This window comes from Rhipicephalus sanguineus, chromosome 5 (assembly GCF_013339695.2).
Source record: "Rhipicephalus sanguineus isolate Rsan-2018 chromosome 5, BIME_Rsan_1.4, whole genome shotgun sequence".
NCBI classification, from domain to species: Eukaryota; Metazoa; Arthropoda; class Arachnida; order Ixodida; family Ixodidae; genus Rhipicephalus; species Rhipicephalus sanguineus.
In genome coordinates, this window is record NC_051180.1 from 77,617,872 (window position 1) to 77,644,598 (window position 26,727).

The 26,727-nt window shown below is 47.5% G+C and overlaps 1 protein-coding gene across 1 annotated transcript; it reads left to right on the forward strand.

Moving 5' to 3' along the window:
- On the forward strand, window positions 1–26,718 carry LOC119394729 (uncharacterized). Its single transcript, XM_037662037.1, has 2 exons — window positions 1–1,077; window positions 26,707–26,718. Exons 1-2 carry the CDS (start codon window positions 1–3, stop codon window positions 26,716–26,718), a joined length of 1,089 nt encoding a protein of 362 aa, XP_037517965.1.
- The last annotated feature ends 9 nt before the right edge of the window (window positions 26,719–26,727 follow it).

Here is a 26,727-nt window from a genome sequence, read left to right on the forward strand (position 1 = left end):
ATGCCATCTCTGGAGGATTTTGCGAAGAAATCAGCTGCCACCGAGGCCAAGAAACACAAGGTAGCCCAAGACAAGAAGTTGGGCAGCATACTTCGGGACCGGGAATCGGCGACTATTCCCCCAAGCACCTTCGTGACAAACCTCTCATCCCGACATCTCTCAACCCCGGAGTTAGCCGCACTAGCCAAGGGACATGGTTTCAACATCTCGGCCATTCCCCCTATCTCGAAGATAGTCGCTGCAGTCGAGGACGGGATTCAACACCTTGAAGCCGGCGCCCGTCAAGAGACCCGTCTCAAGGTAATAGGAGTTCTTTCCAAGATACCGGCTCGGCTAAGCAGCAACCTTCCTGACGAAGAGAGGAAGGCTCTCATAGATTTGAAGAAGGACAAGACCATCGTAGTCCTTCCGGCCGACAAAGGTAACAGCACGGTCGTCATGGATCGCGCTGACTATGAGAAGAGGGCTGGAGAACTTCTGAACGGGGAGGCTTACTCCAAGATCAAGAAAGATCCGACTCCTCAAACCCAAACCAATCTGAACAGACTTTTATCGCAGATCTTCACCAATCATCCCGATTTCAAAAACCTCTACCTGAAGTTGATTTGCAGAAACGGATCCGCCCCGAGTTTCTACGGCCTCCCAAAGGTCCATAAATCAGGAATTCCTCTCCGACCCATCGTCGACTTCACCCGCTCCCCCCTACGGGCTCTGTCATCCTATCTTCACAGGGTAATCGTGCCTCTGACCGGGAAGACGGACACATACATCCGCCACTCGGGGCATTTCGTAGAACTGGCGTCCAACGTTGTGCTTGAGGAAACCGATCGCATGGTGTCTTTCGACGTGGTTTCCCTTTTCACCAGCGTGCCCGTGCCCCTCGCACTGACTGTGACGCGCCGGGCCCTCGAAGACGACCCCACCCTGATCGACCGAACTCCACTTTCGGTAGACCAGATATGCCAGCTGTTGGAATTTTGCCTCTCAAGCACTTATTTCTCGTTCAGCAACGTGTTTTACAGACAGACCAGTGGGACAGCCATGGGGGCCTCGATATCGGCAACAGTGGCAGCTCTCGTAATGGAGGACATCGAAAAGCGAGCGCTTGCCGTGTGTGACCCCAAGCCCAAGTTGTTTGTTCGCTACGTAGATGATTGCTTCTGCGTGGTGAAATCCGGCGAGGCCAACAACCTGCTCGCCCGTTTGAACTCCGTGGATCCCCACATTCAGTTCACAGCGGAAATGGAGATCCATTCAACCCTCCCGTTCCTGGATGTGTTGGTGAGAAGACAACGTCAGAGCCTCTCTTTCTCTGTCTTCAGGAAGCCAACACACACAGGACGCTACCTCCACTTCAGCTCAAATCACCCCACCTGCCACAAGTTCTCCGTTGTACGAAGCCTCGTGAAAAGGGCCGAAAGAATCTGCTCGTCTCCACGACGGCAGAAGGAAGAAAAAGGAAAAATAATCCGGGATCTCGGCGACAACGGCTACACAAAGGCGTTCATTCGCAAGGCCCTGCGCAGGAATAAGGGCGATGGGGGTAGAGAGCCAGCGGCGCCGCCTCAGCGACGCCGTGTGCCGATTCCCTACATCGCGGGAACCAGCGAAACATTAGCGCGCATTCTGGGAAAGGCGGGGGTCGGCGTGGCACACAAGCCAACCACCACCATCGGCCGTTTTTTCCCCCTTCCCAAAGACCGCGCGCCTGTGGAGAAAGCGCAGGGCGTCGTGTATAGGATCTCGTGTTCAGACTGCCCCGCCGCGTACGTCGGGGAAACAAAGAACTTCCGCGAAAGGATGCGGCAGCATAAGAACGATCTGCGTCAGCTGAACAGCGAAAGGAGTGCAGTAGCGGAACACTGCGAAAAATGTGACCACCGCATTAGTCCTGACGATGCGGTGATCCTGGAACAGGAAAGCTGTTGGCGCCGGCGGCTTCTCCTCGAGTCGTGGCATATACAGAATACAGCGGAAAACATCAACCGCACCACGGGAACCTTGCCCCCCCTCTATTGTCAAGGCTTGCGGCAACTGTCGGCAAGAAAGCGCATATAAGCGCCGTGCACCTCGGGCCATCCCACCCCTGAAGAAGAAGCCGGTCAGGCTTCGAAACGTCGGGTTTTTAAAATAAACCTTCTGGTTGGAGTTTCCCCCCTTTTGCCTTTAGTCCCTTACAGACGTGTAGCTGCAAATCAGTTCTGCGGAAACCCGCAAGGTGGCGGAAGGGTTAAGAAAGGGAATATAGACAACCACCCGTTTGTAGCACGAAGCCACAAGGAAATCCATACGGATTTCTCAGAAATAAAGCCTCTTAGTTGCCGAAAAATTCGTCCTGGTCCGGGGATCGAACCCGGGACCAACGCCTATCCGGGGCGGTCGCTCTACCAATTGAGCTAACCAGGAAGCTAGCAATTGGCAGCGCGAGGGCGAATCCATCGACAACTCGAAGCAACTGGACACATATTGCAAATCAGTTCTGCGGAAACCCGCAAGGTGGCGGAAGGGTTAAGAAAGGGAATATAGACAACCACCCGTTTGTAGCACGAAGCCACAAGGAAATCCATACGGATTTCTCAGAAATAAAGCCTCTTAGTTGCCGAAAAATTCGTCCTGGTCCGGGGATCGAACCCGGGACCAACGCCTATCCGGGGTGGTCGCTCTACCAATGAGCTAACCAGGAAGCTAGCAATTGGCAGCGCGAGGGCGAATCCATCGACAACTCGAAGCAACTGGACACATATTGCAAATCAGTTCTGCGGAAATCCGCAAGGTGGCGGAAGGGTTAAGAAAGGGAATATAGACAACCACCCGTTTGTAGCACGAAGCCACAAGGAAATCCATACGGATAAGGAAATCCATACGGAAATCCGTATGGATTTCCTTGTGGCTTCGTGCTACAAACGGGTGGTTGTCTATATTCCCTTTCTTAACCCTTCCGCCACCTTGCGGGTTTCCGCAGAACTGATTTGCAATATGTGTCCAGTTGCTTCGAGTTGTCGATGGATTCGCCCTCGCGCTGCCAATTGCTAGCTTCCTGGTTAGCTCAATTGGTAGAGCGACCGCCCCGGATAGGCGTTGGTCCCGGGTTCGATCCCCGGACCAGGACGAATTTTTCGGCAACTAAGAGGCTTTATTTCTGAGAAATCCGTATGGATTTCCTTGTGGCTTCGTGCTACAAACGGGTGGTTGTCTATATTCCCTTTCTTAACCCTTCCGCCACCTTGCGGGTTTCCGCAGAACTGATTTGCAATATGTGTCCAGTTGCTTCGAGTTGTCGATGGATTCGCCCTCGCGCTGCCAATTGCTAGCTTCCTGGTTAGCTCAATTGGTAGAGCGACCGCCCCGGATAGGCGTTGGTCCCGGGTTCGATCCCCGGACCAGGACGAATTTTTCGGCAACTAAGAGGCTTTATTTCTGAGAAATCCGTATGGATTTCCTTGTGGCTTCGTGCTACAAACGGGTGGTTGTCTATATTCCCTTTCTTAACCCTTCCGCCACCTTGCGGGTTTCCGCAGAACTGATTTGCAATATGTGTCCAGTTGCTTCGAGTTGTCGATGGATTCGCCCTCGCGCTGCCAATTGCTAGCTTCCTGGTTAGCTCAATTGGTAGAGCGACCACCCCGGATAGGCGTTGGTCCCGGGTTCGATCCCCGGACCAGGACGAATTTTTCGGCAACTAAGAGGCTTTATTTCTGGAAATCCGTATGGATTTCCTTGTGGCTTCGTGCTACAAACGGGTGGTTGTCTATATTCCCTTTCTTAACCCTTCCGCCACCTTGCGGGTTTCCGCAGAACTGATTTGCAATATGTGTCCAGTTGCTTCGAGTTGTCGATGGATTCGCCCTCGCGCTGCCAATTGCTAGCTTCCTGGTTAGCTCAATTGGTAGAGCGACCGCCCCGGATAGGCGTTGGTCCCGGGTTCGATCCCCGGACCAGGACGAATTTTTCGGCAACTAAGAGGCTTTATTTCTGAGAAATCCGTATGGATTTTCTTGTGGCTTCGTGCTACAAACGGGTGGTTGTCTATATTCCCTTTCTTAGACGTGTAGCTGGTGCCTCGCTTCTCCGCAGAATGACGAATAATGGCTTAGTAGGCGTTTCCCAACTTCACGAAAATTTGATTTATGGTGTAGTGGGTACCTTTCTAGTGTACTTGTATTGTAGCCCCAAGAGAGCTTACAACGGGCTCTTGAAACGCTGCTCTTCCAGCTTTCGCTGTGACTGTGCTGCGGTTTCAGCGCAGGCCTGGCGTTTTTTTCTTTAAACTGCACACATCCACTCTACCAGTGAAGAAATGGTTCAATGAAAAAGCAATATATGTGCCCTGGACTGTAAATTGTCGACTCTATGACCAACCTGAGACGATAGAGCATTGTTTTATCCATTGTCGTGACGCATTTTATTTCTGGGGCATTCTAAAGAGAACAATCAGAAAAGACCTTCCAATCACAGCTCATGGTATTCGGGTCCTCCCTTTCAAAAAGAGCCCCACCAATAATACACCGTATGATTTATTTATGTTATTAGGACTTTATGCGCTATGGAAAAGTCGCATGATCGACAGGCACGCCGAGCTACCACGATCGACGAGGTCTGTCTTCCGAGAAGAAGCTGCTCAAGTGCGCAGTGTTGTTGAGACTTTTGTGCCCGTTCCGGAGTGGCTTGCACTTCTGGACGCTTGTGTGTGTTTGCCTGACGTTTGAAGAGCCTCTTACTTTAGGCAACAATGTGGGTGTTCTGAATGTTAAGGTAATTCTAATGTGATGAAGTATGTAGTGTGTAGTTCACAGCTATAACGTGTCATATTTCCATGAATTAAAGAAAAGAAAAACCGGCATGGCTCAGAGGTTGAATACTGGGCACCCACGCAGAGGGCCCATGTTCGAACCTCGTTCCATCCTGGAATTTTTTTCTTATTTCGTTTTTTTTTTCGAGCGATACTGGTTACGGACACCGGCGGCGGCGGCGGCGGACAACTACGGCGCCAAAAACGGCCGGTGAAATGATCTCATAACAGCTTTCGCTGTAAAAGAATGGCGATAACAGGCTTCTTATCATCATTGTATGCATGTATGAAAATGATGATGTAGGTAGTACACATGGTACAGATCCTAATTAGGCATGCGCTAGTGATGACACGGTGGGCGGTGACAGAGAACAAACAACTCTATACAATATGCATGGCGACACTTCTAACGAGATCGTCCGAAGCGCAACGCGAACACGCTAACTTGCAGACGCATTTATTTAGGCACTGTTCCCAGCCAGCCGATTATATCACATGTTTGCACTGAAAATGTAGAGCAAATTGATCTCTTAACTTCGTCAAGCCCACTTAGTGAATACGAGCGGTATTCAGTGACAAACACATCAAAAATAATGCAAATGAGATAGGGGAAAAATGCTGATGTTTCTGTACGTCCCTTCAGACCCCAAGGAATCGATAAAGTCTTGAACAGTGTGGGTCTATATATTAGTCGCTGACAGCCTTGGCTACTCTTTCCTACACGTTTATTGTTTTTAGTCTCGTGGTGCAAATTTATCAGGCATGACTAGCGCAAACAAATGCATTCCGCTGCTTCGAATACCGTAAGTAGTTCCCATTTTCGCACTTTAAACATCACGATACCTGCGCTGATTAGGAAGTGTAATAGGATTCCGTATAATTCATTAAAATAAGGACGCTAATATTTACATTGTTATCCGTATCCTAAATTATTAGAGGAAATGCGCAATGATTCGCGGACCCGCCAGTCCTCTGCAGTAGTTGCGTGTGGGATATCTGAACTAAATAATTTGGATGAGGTATCAAACATGTTCAACCTTTAATTTAGCGCCACACGATAATCAACATGTGCGGGCAACGTGAAGTCACTGTAAGATATCACACAGAAGGTATCTTCACTCTGTAAAGCGTTAACATTAGAATAACGTAAATGCGATACCTTCTTGGGATGAATTGGGGTGGATGGTCGAAATGCACCGATGTCACAGAAAGAATTGAACTAGAATGTAGACTAACATGGAAAAGCTTGGGTTACGTCAACTAAAGTCGTGATTTGACCGTCGCGTAAAAGCAAACCTTAGTTCAAGAAAGGCACAACATATTTACAAGGCCGTGCGCTTTGATTAAACCGTGTAATTATCTGCACTCTGTACCCATTTCGTTCACTTAGGTTAATTACATTTCTTCAATGTGGTATGTGCATACGTGGTCTGATATGAAAGCCAAAAGACGTGCAGGATCCCGCATATCATTCGTGCAAGCTGTGTTGCGGCTTTCACAACACCTGCGGTCAAACTTCATCTGGCATACACTGAAAAATATATGTAGACAGAGTGAGGGTATGGAACACCCGCGATCGCGTGGAATGCAGGAGAGGCACTTTCCCAACCGCGTTTTCGCAGCGTCACTGTGAACAGTGGAGAGCCGGCCATGAGTTACAAATTGCAGGGCTCAGTCGCAGACAATTTGTTTATACAGGCTTTGTCTCTTCGTGTTGCTAACAAAGCATGTCGGTGATTAGAGGGTAAAAATGTAACGAGCGGGGAAGCAAAGGAATGTGGTTATTATCGCGGGGAACAGCTGCTCATTTGATTAACTTTCATTCTCTCCATTTCCTGACGTGCGGAGCGTTTGGCTAATTGGAGACCCGGCGAAGGTCTTACTTCACAGGTGCTCACGCGACTCTGTGACAATGGCACGTGGTGACCGCTTTACCCATAATTGCCGCTTGTTGTTCTCGATGTGTTCAGCATATTCAGAAGAAAAAAAAACAGAAATGAGCCAGTTTCACGTTGTGAGAACCATTAGACACGAAGCTGCAAGTGCGCCAGTGTATGTGATTGGCTAGCGAGATCACGTACATCACGATCATCATCATCCTTCATTTAGAGCATCATTATTACCGTCATTTAGCATCACCATCGCCATTTTGAGCATCAGCATCATCATCATTTGTTTTATTTCTATCTTTGTTCACTGCCCCCTCCCCTCTAACATGACCTGCGTGGAGGGGCGCTGGTGGGTACTGAAGGGGCATATGGGAGTCAAGTGCCCCTTTTGTACACCCCTGCCAACAACCACAGCACAGGGTAGACTAAGACAGCTTAGCTGTAAAAGGCAACAATTGCCACGCCCCACCCTACAACACCGCAACCACCACCACAATGCTTCTATAGCAACAGCGCCCGCGAAGTCTACACTTCTATAGGCGAAATATCGCAACTCAAGAACAACGCAGAAATGCTTGCCTATGTTGCAGAGGAAGATCGGGAGCCCGTGGCTATCTCTGCCTGTCGCAACCATGCATACCTTGCGCGCAGAGGGGCGCACCGCTGAGGGAAGGAATTCGCTGTAAACGGAATTGCAGGTGGACTGGTTGTAGTAGTAGTTTCTGATGGTCTGCATGGCCGTCTCCACGTTCTACATCCTGACACGCAGGAAACGAAGGAGAAACGTTTAGGTCTGCCTCCTCTGCGTGAGTCATTTGTCGGCGCAGAAAGTACCAAATAAGGAACAGCGTTTCTTTTTAACATACGGGGATTTCGGCAATAAATATAGTAGAGAGAGGAAAGGTAGGGATGTTAACCAGTTCAGAAAAACCGGTATGCTACCTTACACTGGGAGAAGGTATGGGGAACTTCAAAATTAGAAGTGTAAGGAGAGAAAGGGAGAGTAGGGGAGTATAAACACACAACGTCACAGTCCATCTATCTTGTGCAGTATACGGCATCACTCCCAGTCTACAGCCTCTAGTGCAAGTCCGTTGTCATTAATAGCAGGTCAGGGCCATTCAAGCGCGAAGTGTGGATCCTTTCTTTGCATGTTTTCATTGCGATAAAAACTATATGGACAGTCCCGGCTGGTTTTTGCCGCCGCCCTCATGCACCGTATATATATATATATATATATATATATATATATATATATATATATATATGTCCCAAAGAAAAATAATTCAGGAAAATGCTTCCGAGGCGCGGAATCGAACCAGCGACCTCTCGGTCCGCAACGCGTGGCGCTAACCACTACGCCACAAAGCGCAGATCGTTCAGGCAGCTAACGGCGAGCGTTATACACACACCCCTTACCCCTGGCAGGACTCAGAGACGGCAGGTGCTTATACGCGTTTCTTTATTACCGGCGAGATGGCGGGAGCAGCGCAACGGGCGCATTTAAAAGTCGTCGGCCAGCTCGCTCGCTTCTTCTAATATTTGCGCAGGGAGAATCTTGCCCTTCCGCTGCCTGATTCAGCGGCGACTTTCTCCTTTGCGGACGATTTACTCGTCGCGCCCTCTTGCGGCAAGCGCCAAGGGAGAAACTTTTCTCCTCAAGCACGTGACTTGCGCGCGCGCGCATGCGCACGCCGAGTTAAATCGTGATTCCGTGCTGCGGAGAGCGGCCGCCCTTTCGCGCTCACTCGGCAGCTTCAGACCAGACTATCCAGTGCTACCGATCTCGGCCAGTCACGTGCAATTACTTGTACCTAGGATTGATGCGAGCAACACACGAGTGACGTTCCTTGTTTTTGTTCTTTGTGTTGAGTAACGTGTGTGGCGTTTTTTTTTTATAGGCTCGGCGTGTGCGCGATGCGCCGCATACTTCCGTGTGTCTCGTGTTGTTTGTATAGGCTTCCCAAGCAACGCTCAGCGGCGCTGCTGCTCTTGACAGGCAGCGCCATCTCTGGCAGAAAAAGAGAAACTGGGGCGTGATCAGCGAGCGCTTTCCCTTCTCGCCACCGCGTTGCCGCTCGCTCGCTCGCTTCCGTGCACGTGCAGAGCTCTCGCGGTTCACTTGCGGCGTCTCACAATGTACCGCGTGCAGTGCGGCTTCAAAAGGATCTTCAAGCTTGACTGGCACTTCCGCAAAGCGAACTTGATAAAATGAGGAAAGCTCGTCAATGACGTTAACGGTGAACAGCAGACGATCGACGACAACCACGCCCGACTCAAAGCGAAATGCATTTCCCAAGTCGCGATTACACCGTGTAGGACGTATACCTCGAGGTAAGTCTCATTCTGTCACGTTAAAGATGAATAATGGTCCACATGCACTCCGAAATGAAGCCGTACACGCTATCGATGTTCTGCGGCGTGGACTACGAATCATATGATTGTTGTTTTGATATGGCATGCTTACAGTAGCAGCCGTGTACTTTCGTGAACAAACGTTTGCGGCGTGCGAAAAAAAGATTATACGGTCATGGCACTGCTTCCTGAGAAGGTTAGAGTCAAGTCCTCCGTGCCGCTGGAGAATCACCCGCCGATTAAGACGCGAGGCAGCTAGCTGAGCTTCAACCACTGTGAAGCAAGATGAACTGCTCGCCTCGTTTTTTCGGCTCTCGCGTCATGCTTGCAGTCTCTTTTTATGATACCGATTTGACAGGCGTATAAAACCTGTTGCGTGAACGCGGCTAGAAAATCGCACAAAGTCAGAAGGTGGTTAATTCAAGGTTGTAATTGCAAGGCATGCACGAAGTGCCAGTTATATTTAGCGGCTTAAATATATATCACCCCAAAAGTCCCCAATAAAGTGACGAAAACAAAGCAAACCTGCAGAACGATGTCAAAGCTTGCTGAAAATGCACAGACGTCCGTTCCGGCGTGATAAAGCAGCCTTCCCGACGCGTGAAATGCAGGCGCCGAACTTCTGACGATGTGCCGAGTTCAGTTGAATTCAACCAACCGCGCAATGCTAACGGTATAACGCGAATGTGAACGTTCAACAACGACTGGTACGTCTCCCGAACACGGGGAATCAAAACACAAAGTTGCTTCACCTACAACCGTAACTGGACTTTAACAATGCGAGAAGACAGCTAGTAATCATTACTGTAGTCGCTGCGTGCATGCGCCCCGTTACTTACCGATTCAGGTAGTCGGAACGAACAAAAGCGATGAACTCAGACAGCCAAAATAGAAGGCGAGACAGCGCTGTCAGCTATCCACGCTTGCCGCCTTTATTTCTCGTGCGACACACCCGGGAACCGATACAGTTTAACACGTGAATCGTGTGCCTTGTCTGCACTGTCGTGGCTGGCCACTAAACCGCAATACTTCGGACCACGCTTGCGCTTCCGCGGGGTCGCTTCTGCCATCGTGGAAATGCGCAGCTTCGCACAGCAAGCAAGGTCAATCTAAATAGGTCGCGAAAGTCGGAACGAAAAGTGGTCGGAAACCTATTGCGACAAACATCAACACCCGCGTGACGATTAAAGCGCTACTAGGTGAGGGGGGGACAAATAATGAAAACCAAAAATTAATTAAACGTTTATTTTCATTAGTTTTAATTTTATTTGTCACGAATGAAATTAGTAGATTACTTTAATCAAACTTTAGTCTTGGGTATGTGGTTGAGTGGCCAATTTTTTTCGTTTATTTTCAGAAACAGCGGGCACATGCAGGCAGTCTGGTAACATGGGCCAACAGTTTTGCGCATTTTGAGATGCAAATGGCGTCGCTCGTTTTTGCGCAGGAGGTTTGTGCCTGTCGTCCGTAGATATTTCCTCGCATAAGCGTTGTTTTCAATCGTGGTACTTGGCAGAAGGTAATATAGCCCATCGGAGCCATCGGGAACCGTTTCAGTGAATGTGTTTGCCAGCGCACGGCCGGCGTGCTGTCGCCCTTCGGGACGATGAGTCCGCCACGCTACGCGAAGAAACGCTGCGCTGTCTACGGATGCGAGAGCAACACGCGTGCAAGGTTTGTGTGTGTGATGATGTGGATTGTGTGGCCCGTGACGGGGCGAAGAGGGAACGACAGTTCTGCTCTGCGGTACGCCTTGGAGGGGAAGACGACGAAAAGGAAGCGCGAGCGGGGCGTGCGGCTCGACGAGTTGGAGCGCGACACGGTTGGAACGGCAGCCGCTGGTCGGCGGTTCGGGTCGCGACATCGCTTAACCAGGCGTCCGGCAGCCATGTGGACCTGGTGAGCCTGATTCCCGCTCTGTGCCCGGTGCTGACAGAGACCGGCAGCCTAGTCTGTTCCTGGCCTGAGGTCCTGGGGCCCGAGTGGTGTCACGAGGTGGCCGCGGCTCATGTTGGCGACGGGCAGCTAACCTGCGCTGCAGTGGCCTGGTGATCTACCGGCCTGCAGTGCCATCATCACCACCACTACCACCTCACCACGGTCAAGGCAGCGTGACTGTTGACTGCCCAAGGTGTACCGGTGATGACCGACCTCGCCGCAGCGGCAACAGTTCATAACGGCGAGTAGGACAGTTTGTGTGCGAGGCGCGTAGGACGTTTAGGATGTAAATAAGGAATGCTGTAGTGTGTTGTGTGTGAATCGTCAGAGTTATCGGTTGTGTTAAAGTCTGTGTTGTTGTGTACAGAAATCACCTGACTGCCGGTTGAATTATTTCGGATCCTGGGCCCACATTACACCATCAACAGTGTGCACGTTGAATTGTTATGCTTACTTCTGATTTCTGTGTTATATATTTTGGGGTAATATCCTGTTCAACTGCAATATTTCGCCAATAAAATACACCTTATTTATCAAATCTGTCTTTTTCGTCTTCCCGTTATCTTGCAGGCTTCCATTATGGAGCCGTCGTAGTGATAAGAAAAAGAACATTCAGCTATAAAAAAGTAAGAAGCGGCGCCCTGTCAAAAAATTTCATAATTTCGCGCCCATCGCGTTAAAACGTGACGTTATTTCCGCTTCTGGTTGTGACGTCATCTTTTTCTTTTTTTTAAATTCTGTTTGTCCCCTCCTCACATAGATGGCGACTGTTGCAACAACTAGCCACCTGCTTGACACGTGGGCTTCTACGGAAGTTACGCTACCAGTTTACATATACCTTGCAGCAAGCCTCTCGGTTCAACGTGCCGAGCTGACGGCCCCACAGTTACCCGCACCGAGAGAAGAACGCGAGCGCACGTGCGCTACCGCTACCGTGAAAGGGGCTGAGTCGGCCGCGCGACGGTTCAGTGTTTTCCGACAGAGCCGCAGCGCGGCTGGCGCGGCGCTGTCGTCGCGCCGCAAACTTGAGCTTGGGTTCCCTATACGTTTGCGCACGATCTGCTTGTCATAAATGCAGTAAGTCCCGCTTCACAAAACAGTCTTGTTTTACTGAACACCTTAGATTGTAAACCAATAATTCAATTTTTTTCGGCGGTAACATACTTGGCAAGAGCACGCGTTTTTAGTTTTACACAGCACTTATAGCACTTCTCAATACAACAAACAATATAAAGAAGCATGAAAGTTAATTTTTACAACATTTTCGCAAACGTGATACCACTGGACAGTGCATGCGTGAAAGTACGATAACATATATAATTGCTGGAGTCCCGCCGTCGTGTGGGACTACGGATTAATTTCGATCAACTGGGGTTCTTTAACGTGCACCCGAACATAAGCACATGGGTGTTCTTTGCCTTTCGCCCCCATTGAAATGTGGCCGCATTTTAACGTTAACCTGCATCATAATTGCACATATCTGAAAAATAAGTGAATGACTTCTGTCAATTAAGCCAAAATTCTCAATCACATGCGTTTTGGAATACGCATGCCATCACTGAGAATTAGGACGGACTTATGCACGCGTGCAGTATGTATCTCTCGTTCTCAGGATTTTGCTGTGGCGTGCGAAACTCAACACAAAATGCGCTTCTAATGACAGCTGTGCACAGTAGGTAATCACTAACACTCTCACTCACCTTTGTGAAAATAGTATTCCAAATCCAACGCAAGACTAACCACCGCCACAATGACAACTACACACTTGTCGCACAATGACCGCAATTTCACACGCCAGGCGAATACTGTGACGTAACAGTAGCAGAGAAGCATGTAGGTACAGCGTACTGAAATATTACAGAACATGTAGTGTGGGTAGCGTTCTTTTCCATAATTCGCGCGGTGTAGCGCCAGTTTCTCTACTCAAGTAATCGAGCTGCCGCGACGCCAAGAGAGCCACTGACATCGCTCTCGAAAGACCACCATCCGGTGCGAGGCCATCTTGTCTTGTTTCTTCGCACGACCCGCGTTGTAACGTACGCATACACAAATGAGACGGCCGTACCGCATCAGAAGCATTGTGATTGAAGGGCTAGCAGTTGAACGAATCCATGGCCCATCGTCATACTAGTGGTCAACGCATAAATAGAATGCGAACAGATGTCAACGCCAAACCGCTCAACGAAGTCGACGCGACGAAGGCGACAGAATCCGAATCGGTCCGAACTGCATGTTGCCGATGTTGCGCCCTCCCGCAGTAACTATAGAAAATAAAGAACATCAGAGAGAGAGAAACTTCATCTGTGGCCGCGGTCGGAAGATGACGCTACTTGAAAATGTCGTCGGAATGGTATGAACGGTTCTCAATATGGTCGTTTTCGCACTAACTTAATCAACTCTGTAATTATATTGTTCATTATTATGCGGCTTTAGATTAACTGGTGCGCTTGGCTAGGCCATAGCTACTATTTAATAATGTCGGCGTATATTGTGACGCAGCCACGAAATCGTAAAGAGTTGAAGAAAAATAACGCATCGCTTTTGCCACCATGGTCCACTGTAATTCAGTGACTATATAAGGGCTAGCGCTTCATAGAGGGGTATGTGTAAACGTCTGTACGTATGCGTCTGTAGTGAATTGTTCATGTTATAGGTTTGATACATGCGAATGAATTGTTTCTGTATTGAATTCATTGTGTGTACTGTGTGTCTGCCTGGTGGACGTGTGCGTATTAATAAAAGCTGTATCAACTTTCCGGTGTCCTTGAGTAATCCATGAATGGGCCTACCTCCCCGAAATGCCGTGTGCAGTAGAGCACTGCACGGGCTCGGGCCTACCCGAAAACCCGGGCCCGGCCCGGCCGGGTAAAGTAGTTTTCACGGCGGGCCCGGACCGGGCTCGGGTTTGGAGCTCCTGGCTTAGGGCCGGGCCTGGGTTTGAGGTGGCAGGCTCGGGTCGGGCCGGGCTTGGACTTTGCTCCATTCTTAAAGGGTCTTAAGGCGATGCAATGAATCGATTAAGTCTGATAAAGTGATAATACGAATGTAACTGGTTTAACCATCATAAGGAGAAAATCAAGGGCAAAGTTTCATTTTTAAATTTCGCCCCGAAACCTCCACGCGTGACGTCACGGATTTCAAACTGTATTTGTCGTATTCTGGGGACATTGGGTCAACGAAACTTCTTGAAAGTTAGTATGTTAAGTCTATGGCCCTCTCAGAGGTCAATGTACTTAATTTTTGCCGATTAGGAACTACGTAGACCCCAGTGGACGCCGTCAAAATCTATGACACCACGATGTTCGTTGCACGATAATCAGGATGGCGTCGGCTCCCGCATTTTCGTTTTGCGCGTTTTCTCGCTTACGAAGACTCTTGTCGCAGCGAGCGTAGTCATTCTGGTATTTTAAGAGTAACTTACTGATAAGAGGAAGAATTTTTTTTCTTTAGTGTCCCTTCCAGTGTGTTCCTCATGCGTTGCACGTACATATACGCTTCAGATGTTATCTCGATAAAAGTATTCTTTTTTTCTTTTTTTTTATGTGGGGCAAGCTATTTGGACAAGTTTTATGAGTGAAAAGTACTGATCTTCTTTTGCCTCTTGTATATGGGGCTACTTGATTTATCTGAAACGGGCGAGCTAAAAGTAAATACACCAGGCGCAAACATAGTTAACATCTCGCTATTCGATGCTTTATTTGCATTCGTTATTATTTTATACCCCGAATGTTATTCTGTAATCGCCGTAATAAATGTAATATAATAAATTTTTATCTATAACTTATCATCGCAATTGCGATTACGGAGCTACTAGGCTGGGAAACGTTCTTGAAAGTTACAGCCCTCCACTAAAACGAAAAGACTGGGCGGAGTCTCGTTGCATAAAATCCCTATAAACACATTCGTTTTCTGTGGCTTCGTCTAGGTTCCCAGAGGTCATGTGACGCGAGATGGACATGCATAGCCTGCTTTGTGTGCCCGCATTGTTGACATCTGAGCGTTCGTCTTGTTCCGATCTATATCAGGGGTCTCAAAGCCGCCTCAGCTAACGGGCCGCATTCACGAAAATTTACTTCCGCAAGGGCCAGGACAGTGACGAAGGTAGGAGTCGAGGGAGGGGGTCGTAGGGAGGCATAGGCTGTACTCAGGCCCATAGCCAAGAAGGGGCCTTAGCCCCCCCCTCCCCCCCCCTGAAATTTTGCTGAAGTAGGTGTTTTTACCGAAAATAAAAGATGAAAATAGGTGTTTTTCTCAAATATACAGGGTGTTTCAAGAAATGTGTCCAACCTTTTCAAAAAATCAGGGAAATGCGATATTTTCTCGGAGCTTTCAGAACTGCTTTTTCTATAGCGGCAGGAATCTTAAGGTAGTTAAGGACATCATTTAGGACAGTAATTAAGGAAGTTACGTTAATTAACTTTTTAATTAGTGGAGTTATGTGATTGTGTCAAATGGGAGAATTGAAGTTCTTCATGCGAGGAACCCATCCGAGCTTTGAGATTTCGAAAAAGCGTCCTCTAGTAATTGTTCTGGCGTAATGAAATTCAACGAAATGCAACGGCTTTCAACAGCGAAAGCCATCGAATTCGGTTGAATTACATCACTTCGTAATTGTTACTAGAGGCCGCTTTTTCGAAATCTCAATGTTGGGATGGGTTTCTGGTAAGAAGAACTTCAATTCCTTAATTTGACACAGTCACCTAACTCCACTAATTAAAACGTTAATTAATTTAACTTTCTTAATTACTGTCTCAAGTCACGTCTCTAACCATCTTAAGATGCCTAGCGCTATAGAAAATGTCATTCACTTATTTTGGACGTTCCAGAAGAATATGGCAGTTGCGTTCTTTCATGTTTTTCTTTAGGTTTCGCCATTGAATTTGGTTGAATTTCATTACTTCGTAATTATTACTAGATGCCACTTTCTCGAAATTTCAAAGTTGGTTTGGGTTTCTGGCATGAAGAACTTCAATTCTCCCATTTGACACAACCATTCAACTCCACTAATTGAAACGTTAATTAATTTAACTTTTGTAATTACAGTCCCAAATAATTTTTTCGATCATCTTAAAATCCCTGCCACTACAGAAAAAGCAATTCTGAAGGCAGCAATCAAATATCGCATTTTCCTGATTTTTTGAGAAGGTTGGACACATTTCTTGAAACACCCTGTATATATAGTCAAGGTTTTCAGCAAGTGCCCCCCCCCCCCCCCCCCCGAAGAAAATTCCTGGCTACGGGCCTGGTTGTACAGATGTCAGATAACGTTGCCATTTGAAATACCTTTTTAATATATCATATATGGGTCATTTCTTAAGGGCAGATTTGGCGGCAAGTTTCCACCGACGTATCGATACCATCTCCAATATGACTAAAATCTGGACGCCAATTCTGCAATTTAGCGTTTTGTTTCACGGTTATGTAGCAACACATGGTGGCTACAGGCGGTGCTTCACGAAAACAAGAATGCTTTAGACCTGCCATGACAGTGTAGCTCACAAACGTACTTATAAATAAATAAAAAAAGTGCGACGAAGACAGTCATGTGCGGGCCGCAGGCCGCTAGCAAGAGGTCCGCGGGCCGCATGTTTGAGACCCCTGCACTATATAGTGCGAGAGCTACATGATAGTGCCACAACAGCGTTTGAGTGTGCAGGAACAGCACAAGTCCATTAAACATGTATATTCATGTATAAAGGTAAAGTATATTAGCTTGACGAAGTATCTGCCTTAAATAAGAGTCACGAATTCCATACCGGGGATGATGTCTCCTTACCTCGAATCTTATGCAGCCAATGAGTAAGCGTGGAGAAGCTTATTCGCACCTTTATTACCAAACTGGAATGAACCCCGAAAATAGATCGCAATCAGTTCGTCCACGTACCGCCAGTCCTATGTGCCCACCAGCGTAGGCCACCTAATTCTACCGGTACAACATCGCTAGGAAGGCATACACCATATATTATGGAAAAAAAAACAGAGCCGTGTGCAAGCCGTGCATAACAAACACTGCTGAAAAATGCAAGGACAAGCTCTCAGAGGCATTTATAGATTATATTGAAGAGTGACACAACGTTCGGGAACGAGATAAATGAAGGGATCAGTTTCACAGCTATTGTCATTCTTCAGAGGTCCAAAAAGACCTCCTAAATTTGCTCCAGTGGTGAAAGTTAAGAACCGACGACTGCCTACGCCTTCATATTTCGCAAAGCAGGTATGCGCCCCTGGGACTATCACAAGCAGGAAACTTTAGCGCGGCAGGACATGTGATGCAACGGCGCAGGGTGTGCTTATAGCGAAATCTTTTATAATTTGATTTTTGTTGTACAATAACATGCGAGCAAATAAACTATAAAACTATGCCACAAAAATTGTAGACTGTATATAATAGCAGTGGTGTGATATATGAAAGAATGCTATGACAGATAGTTTCTTTTAGGGCGGAGCTCCTTATGCCGAGGGTCTGTCCATCCTCCGTTTGTAGCGTTTTTAGTAGCCACCTCTAGCCCCGTGAGGAAGCGCGCGTTCTGGTATGCAGTAGAAGAAGAAGACGACGTTGACGAGTAACGGAGGCCATTCATCCATTCATATTCATTTTAACTTATTTTTTTCACAAAGCTCTACTGCCGCACGCTTCGTGGCCGATCCCCCGTAGTGGGTTGGGCTATTCCCCCAAGGAACCAACCAACCCAACCAACCACGGAAGGCGGCGGCAGTGAGCGCTCCGCAGACAGAATCCTGAGGTGAGAGCCCGCGAGGCCGAAGCTGCACGTCGACGCCGCGAAGTAGATTCCGCCGTTCGAGCACGCGAAGCCGAAGCTGCTCGACAAGCTGCACAGCTGCGGCGAGAAGACCCTGCCGTTCGAGCCCGCGAGGCCGAAGCTGCTCGACAAGCTGCACGGCTGCGGCGCGAAGACCCCGCCTTTCGAGCCCGCGAGGCCGAAGCTGCACGGCTGCGGCGCGAATCGGATCTTCAAAATGTGAAGGACCGTGAAGGCGGCGAGAAAGCGCGCGTACCGGCAGGCAGAGCCCGAGGCTGCTGGCGAGCACGTGAAGTGGCTGCAAAACGCATCAGGCGGGCTCTGCCCGAAGGCGCCGACGCGCGCCAGCGGGACTTCCATGATAACAGTTTCGGCCATAGTTGCGGTGTGTGCAACAGATTTGTGGTTCTCAAACAATCTAGTCACAATATCTTCCATCAAGAAGGACCGTGCTCGCGCCAATGCCATCGCCGTGCTGCAGCGCGAGTTCGCTTCGCCCCACTCATCATCATTCACCACGTAGATATGCTGTGATTTTTTTTTTTGCCATTCCGCTTCTTATATTTCCAAAGTGCACGCGGTGCGCGCGGTTCGTTATAATTTTTATCTAGGTTAGTGTAATTACAACAAATGTAATAAACATGGCTTTTTTTCTCTATTTCTCTTGATGTGGAAAGGTGCTACTATGATGAAGATATGTGTACTACATATACAGAAGGGTGCACAATTGACTTTGTCTTATAGCACGCTTTAAAGGGACACTAAAAGGAAAAAACGATTTTCGCATTATTAGCAAATTACTCTCACATTTCCAAAATCCCCACGCCGGCCGCCGCGAGAAGACTAATGGGAAGCGAGAAAACGCGCGAAAATAAATCACGGCTGGCTACGCCACCTTGAAATTCCCGCATTAAACGCGTCATAGATTTTGACGGCGTCTGCTAGGCACTACGCAGTTCATAATCGGTAAAAATGAAGTCATTGTTTCCGAGGGGGGCCATAGACTTAACATACGAAGCTTCAAGAAATTTCGACAAGCCGAAGTCGCCAAAATACGAAAATACGCTTTAAAATCCGTGTTGTCACGCCTGGAGATTTTGGCGCGAAATTAATTAAAATGAAACCTTGACCTTAATTTTATCCTTTATTAATGCACCTGTATTGGTGAAATTAAACGACATAGATTTCTCAAAGTACAATTTATCAATCTGAGCTGATTCATTGTTTCACTTTCGTGTCCATTAAATTTTCAATGTAGAGCGCAATAATAAAAAAGTGAAGAGAGCGTTCTGTTGTCTTCCCCTCTGCGTCTATTGCGCTCCTTATTGAAACCGGACTCATCCTGCAAATCACTCTTCTTCCAACAATATCTCCTACAATACGCTCTTGATGATCCCGATTGTATTTCTAGGAAATTAGGTACAGTATACCAACTGCCGAACGAACGTTCATCGTACTCAGTATGTCCGCTCAACTGTTTCCACGGTGAGCCAGCCCCTTTTTACAAGAAAGTACCATAGGTTAAAGTATACTTGCTAGCGAAAGCATGCGCGAAGCATGCGGGAAGCATGCGTAGACCTTTTGCCACTTAAAACGCCTTGTGGTCGATTCTATGCTCATGGCACCACCTAGATTAGTGGCTCGGGCCGGGCCGGGTAGGCGAAATTTTTTTCTCGGGTTCGGGCCGGGCCCCGGTTCTCGTTTTTTGTCGCCGGGCCGGGCTCGGGCGGGTAAATTTGAACGAGTCCCGGCTCAGGCCGGGTCCGGGCCGAGAATCCGGGCCCGTGCAGTGCTCTAGTGTGCAGTATCAACGTACGCCGCCTCAGTCAGAAACAACTTTTTTTAGTATTGTTTAATCCCTCTAGATGGCGCCAGCTACCACTTACTTCACGGCCCGCGGCGCTCTCACAGCTCCACCTACTTATATGAAGTGAACATCTATCTATAGAAAACTATGCTCTGCTGCGGCCGGGATTGTTTTGATGCTACAGAATGTATATTTTGGAGGCACAAACGCGTGGATAACGTCGCTACACCGTGTGACGCTTCGACAAATAAAGACAGCGAGCCTAACGTACAGTCTCCGGGCGAGAGCCCCTTTGCAGTATCCGTCCTCTTTTTAAAGTGAACGCCGTCTCGCTGGCCGAGGGAAACGTACGAGTTCCGTCGTTCCGTTTCGCGGGGTTTTCATCACTACAGGTTTGTCTGCTTGATTTTATTGTCATATCGTTCGATATTAAGCTCAGCGGGAACCGTTTTTTGTGATTGCCAGTGCCGCATACTCTTTATCAGTCGAGAATCGATGCACTCTCTAGGCCTAAATCTATTGCTCGCTTCACTGGCTTGGCCTCAGCCATCTTGATTTTGACGGTTTCTCCAATGCATTGAAAAGGGAGGAAAGTTCCTCCATTTGAAGACGAACATTGGGGACATCGCCATTTCTCCCTTAAAGGAGAGAGGGTCACTCCATATTTTTTTAAGAGTGAAGGTATGAAACCACTGCGTGGAACAAAAAAAAATCGGGGGACGCTTAAGCTTCGACTTTAAGAGTTGAACGCGATATCAATATCCTGCCCCTAGTGCGCACTTCGAACACTACGAGTGTTAACAGAAATGCGCGCACTAAGGTGTGTGCCTTAGTAATGGGTAGCATGCTTCAACCAGGAGCAATTATGCGCAAGAAACTTTTTCGAAGCTGCGATGCACCCACTACGTGGTCTTAAGGGAATACGCGCAGTAATTTGTGTGCCTTTTGTAATGGGTGGCTGTCTTTAAACCACCAAGTCGTTATGATATTGACGTGGTGTGACGCCCGATGGCAATGTACACCTTGTACCACGCAATCTTACTGCCATATACATCTCGTACTGTGGACATCTGTATAGAGGACGCGTATTTTTGGGAAGCATCAAAGTTACTTTCAGCGCAGCTCCAAGCAGAGGCGTGGCTGTGTGGTAGAACACCTGCTTGCCACGCGGACGGCCTGGGTTCGATTCTCACTCGGACCCAACATTTTTATTATTCATTTTATTTGCAGCTTTTTCGATTTTTCGGTCACGGACAAGTCGGATGATTTTTCGCTCACAACCAACGGTGCCGACGCCGACGGCGGAATTTCTGCGACACGAGCTCTTTAACGCTATCGCGTTAAAGAATGTAGTAATTTCAAACCCAAGACCACGCATCCTTTCTCACGTGGTAGCCTCGTTGTGAAGAAGCAAGTCAAGCGCCCTAATGTCCCACGCAACGCACACTGCTTGTAACGTTACTGACCAAGTCCCGCGACTTTGATTATTCATCCAATGTGGAAAGCGTGTTTCCTCATAGCCTTTTGGATCATTCTGTGATCACTACCCTACTCGCTTCATTAGAAGCATTATGTCTCTGTTGACTATAGCAGTCTCTTCAGCTATACTTAACCTGATAGGTTGCTGCGTAGATCTCTACTGGTTCTAAGATAACTTTTGTTACCATTTCATTTTTTCGGGCAAAATCAGGGTTTGACCGAAAGGCAAAGCAGTAGTAGTAGTATCCTCTACCGCATGGCTCATACCCACTCAGGGGGATTGGCCAAGAATTCGTCTTGTGAAAATTTGTAAAGTATTTTCAGTATTGGATGTTGATGGCAATGAAAATGAATAAATAACTAAATAAATGAATAAAAAAACGTACGCAAGCAAGAGGAAGGTGGTAACCTTGTCTTAAATGTCCTTGCTCCTCTACAGCAATGTAATCATTCTTGCCTGGGACACCTGCATGCATCTCTTCCACAGTAGACTAGAGATTACTCTAAATTGTTTACATTTTTTTTCTAAAAACAAATTTGCCAATATTTAAGAGGGAAAAATTAGCGCAACTTGCACTGAAGACCCAATGCTAAAGAGCGGACGGAGCTTATGGGCACCTATGTCGTCCTGGCTTCTACTGTTTTGCTAAGTTATGCAAATATTCTATTTCTTTCTTCTTCTCTCTTCTCTGTGTGTTTATGTTTTTTTCTGTTTATTTCTATTAATTTCTCTCTCACTTTCTCTATTTCATTATCTTTCTTCTTCTGTCATCCCTTCTTTTCTCTCTCTCTCGTTCTGCATTTCTTTCTCCGGTTCTCATTCTTTCTATGATACGCTTTACTCTCTCACACTCCTTTCCCTCCTCCTCACGCTCACTTTTCTTTCCCACCTCGTTGCTATACTAAACTATATAAGGCTATGCTGTGCTCTTCTAGCGTGCCATGATAGGTGAGTGGTTAGGACGCTCGCCTTCGTATCGGGGGTACGCAGCTTCGAATCCCGCCGCGTGAAGACTTATTGATCGCCAAGAATCTCTCTCTTTCTCTTTCTGTATATGTCTTTCTTTCTTCCTTTCTCGCTCTCTGTGTAGTCGTTCTCTCACCCATCAGGCTTATTACAGGCTCTCTCTAGTGGTTATTGAGGAAAGGAAAAAGGCACCTAATTTCTGTCTGCCTTGAGGCGACAGAGCGCAGTGCCTTACAGGTTTGTTTCAGGCAAAACCGCAACAGAATTACGATCTCTTCAGTTTCGTACTTCAGTTTCGTACTTCAATTTCGTACTTCAGTTTCGTACTTCAGTTTCAACAACACAGTTTACCACCAAATTGAAGGTTGCCCTATGGGAAGTCCAGCCTCCGTCACCATGGCCAACTTAGTGATGGAGCACGTCGAAACACGGGCGCTGGAGGTTCTACCTTTTCAGTTGAAACTATACCGTAGGTACGTTGATGACACTTCCGTCATCCTGAAGAGGGCAAATCTGGTTGCTTTCCATGAGGCACTGAACGGCGTACATCCTGCCATTAAGTTTACCTATGAAGTAGAGAAGGATAATGCCTTGCTATTTTTGGATATACTTGTCGGCAGGGCTTGTAATGGCTGGGTGGACACACCAGTGTACCGCAAACAATGCGATACCGGAGGCTTTTTGTCCTTTCACTCACATCACCCGGCCGAGCACAAACGGTCCGTCGTGAGGATGTTCTTGTCCCGTTGCGATACTGTGTGTTCTGATCAGCACTTGCGGCGACATGAGATGGAAAATGTGGTCGGTGCGTTGGAGCAAAGGCATTATCCGAGGACGTTTATCAACGACACCACGAGACGTATGCGAGGGGGAACAAGAAGTGCGGCACGAGAAAACACAACATGCATTCTTTCCATTCCTTACGTTCAGGGCGTGTCAGACTGTTCGGAGAGCACTTGGCATTAAAACCGTTTTCAGACCTCATTGTACCTTGGGAAACGTGTTCACCAAGCCTAAAGACCGCACCCCTGCGAACGATCAAAGCGGGGTCGTCTACAAGGTACCGTGCGGGGACTGCGACGCCACATACATCGGCGAAACAGGCAGGAAGCGGTCAACGAGGCTCAAAGAGCACAAAGGGGACGTCGCCAAAGCCACCCATGCCACACATTCCAAGAGCGAACTCGTCGAACACTGCTGGACGACGGGGCATGCCTTCGACTTAATTCAGTACTGCGACGACGCTGGCTCGGGAACAAAGGTGGGGCAAAAGAAAGCTTCTCGAGTCGTGGTTCATCCGCCGTGACAAGTCGGCGTGCAACAGCAACCGTTGCCCCTACCGGATGTGTATAGAGACATACGAGACTAGAAATAGACTGGGTTGCCTTCGCTCATTCGGTGCCAGTTCATACTGAAGGTGCCACCCGCATAGGTGGCGAAACATCTGTGTAGTTTTTGTTATATTTTCTTCTGTTAAGTCGGAGTATCTATTTTAATCATGAACTCTCTCGGCTATTGGAACATTTTTGCAGGCGGCTTTAGTAGCACTATACGCCGTACGGAGTGAATACCTACGGAAAGGAAAAAACGCCGAGTACCGCTGCGACTCGGATAGAGCTAGGAAATTAAGAGCTTCGCAGGGATGAAATAGAATCGGTCCATGCAAATATAGGGCAAATTGGAGATCACTGGGAGAGTCATACGTCCGGCAGTAGACGTAGAAAAAAAAAGGGCTGTGAATTATGAAGATGAAGTTCTTGTTGTTGATGATGATGATGATGATGATGATGATTCGCCATATGCTTTGTGAACAACAGTTCACAGTAAGGGCATCAATAACATAACACAAGAAAAACAGGAGGAGACAGTGCGGCAAGCATGCGAACATCTCCGGATTAGCAAGATGGCTCCCAGGGAATGACGCACGCGGAATACATTACACTGCTGCAACGAGAACTGCGCTCTTTCTCATTTGCATCATAATTCCCGACTGACGTCCGTAAAGGTATAGAGACTGCGCGTCCCCGTTTCTGTGAGCCCTATTATGTTTAAGACGGACTGTTGGGCCAGTTGGTTCATGATAGCTCCGTAAGCGCTTAAGTCTTTCTGTCTTTATTCATCCGTTTCGTCCTTGTTTTTGATACGTCGTGTCATAAGCCCTACTATATTGAGCAAAAAAGCCTTACGTATTTTCTGTTTGCTTGAATAGAAGTCGAAGAGTGGGAGAGGAATATTACTTTTAAATAAATAAAACAACTGGGATTTTTCTCGCATTGCATCAATTTCATTGATTGATTGATTGATTGATTGATTGATTGATTGATTGATTGATTGATTGATTGATTGATTGATTGATTGATTGATTCATTCATTCATTCATTCATTCATTCATTCATTCGTTCGTTCGTTCGTTCATTCATTGAATTTCTTGTAGTTATTTGTGCTATTTTAACTATGTCCACATTGCTTCTTCAGCTATTGATTTCTATAGGCTTCTCGAAAATGTCAAGATATAGCGTATGGACCGAAATGACTGCCCAATGGATGCGCGGAAAAATAATATTGACGTGATTCTCTGAGCCGAAGATTTAGTTTACTTGAACGAATTAACTTCACAGTCTAAAAAAACGCTACACAGAGGAAATAAGCTCTTAGTCTTGTATACGAGTCATTTGCTGTTCAGACCCGCTACAACATGAATGTAATAAGACATAATCTTTGCTAAAGTTTGAGGCTAGGTCAGAGCTATTGACTCTGTTTAATACCCGCCTACAAAATGAAATGAAAGAGTCGTTCAAGTAATGTTCCCTTATGATATCATTTCCAATGCATGATTACGCGTAGTGGTAGCTAGGCAGGGCAAAATCAGTGTTATGCTCAGATTATGCGAATCACGTTATGCTTAGAGGTATCTAAGCATAATCTTGCATTGGAAATGATATCGATTATATTCAGCAAATTCAATTTCAATTGTATCCCTTTCTTTCATCCTTCCATGATCAAAACTAGACCGTCATTTTTTTTTATCACAACAACCAACATGTTGTTGATGGTTCTGCTGTATATGATAGCAGATGAATGGAAGTAACAGGAAGCGCAAATTACAGCGGAACTCAGCACGGTGAATGACATATTGAAGTAACACGCAGAAAAATGACACACACAGTTTATACAGCAAGGGAACAAAAATGGCACACGAGAAAACAGCTATCATCATGACAGTGTGTGTGTGTGTGTGTGTGTGTGTGTGTGTGTGTGTGTGTGTGTGTGTGTGTGTGTGTGTGTGTGTGTGTGTGTGTGTGTGTGTGTGTGTGTGTGTGTGTGTGTGTGTGTGTGTGTGTGTGTGTGTGTTAAAGGGGCCCTGCAACACCTTTCTTAGTTATATTGGAATAGTCTCATTATTGACGTATGACTCTTCACGAGTCATATGCCGCAAAAATTTTTCGAATCCGTCAAGTCTAAGTGGTGTTACCAAATTATAGAGATCACGTTCCGCAGCTTTCTCCCTCAACTCAACGCTGCGAGCGCGCGGAGAGCTAGGCAGCGAGTCGAGGGAGGGAGCGCAGACGAGCGAGGCGCCGCCCAAGAGCGCCGGCGGAAATTTTTTCTTCATTTTTTTCTCTCTGAAGTCTGGGCGCAACCACGTGGTCTGTGCCGCCACTTCCGGTCGGCTTGCGTCGTTCTCGTCGAGCGGAGTCGATCGCACTGTGTATCGCGCGTGCTTGAAAACTGCGCGTCGGTTTGGTAATGTTGGGTGTGCACCTCGAACGCCGTAGTGTTTTCATCGCTTTGCCAACCATGGAAGCAAACCTGCGCGCTCGTTTGGAACGAATGACAGCTGAGATCGGTTTCGGCCCATACTCCGATACACCGCTTCGTAAGACTGCACTGGCAGACGACCCCGAAGCGCCGCCATTACCGGACGCCAGCATTGTTATCGGAGACATGCTGCACGGCTGCCTCGGTCGGTCGTGAGAACGTGCCGACGATGCAGTTCCCAGCTGACGAGGCAACACTCAAACGGCTGCCACTCTCAACGGCAACCGGCGATGGTCAAAAGCACAGAAATATTCACGTTTTCGGCACTGCGCATGGCGAAGAAAACGGAACCACGCAACTACGAGCAGACGAGCTGTCGATGAGACCGGAAGTGCTAATATTAATGTTTGTTCGGTGTTTTTAACGCGATAACAGAATATAAACATACATATTATCTACCTATTGAACTCAAAATTAACAACGAAAGTAATAATGAGGGTGTTATCGTGATTATAACATCAGCCAATATTGGAACTGCCGACAATCGCGTCACATTTTGCGGACTAATACATCATTTGTCGAGAGAAGAGGGAGAGATTTTTTAGCTGACTTTGAGAATTTATTGTAAATTCCGGGCCGTGCGCATCGCTATAATATTTGGCTCGCGTGTTCTCGGGAGCCTCGACTACCGATCGGCAGCGCTTTTTGAGCATGCTCGAAAAGTGTTGCAGGGCCCCTTTAAGGAATTTTTGTAATATGCTGAGAGCTAGGTAGTACAACGTTCTTGTTGAGGCTATTTGTGCAAGCTACACGCCAAATGTCCAGCCAATGCGGGCACCATGATGATGATAATGATGCAAACTTTATTTCGGTCCAGAGAAGACGCAGGGTAGACCTCGCGCCACCCGGCTAGTCCAACGTAGGGACTGGGCAGCATCTTGCTTTTCTCTGTGTTGCTACAGCAACTGGTGTAAAGCGTTGAA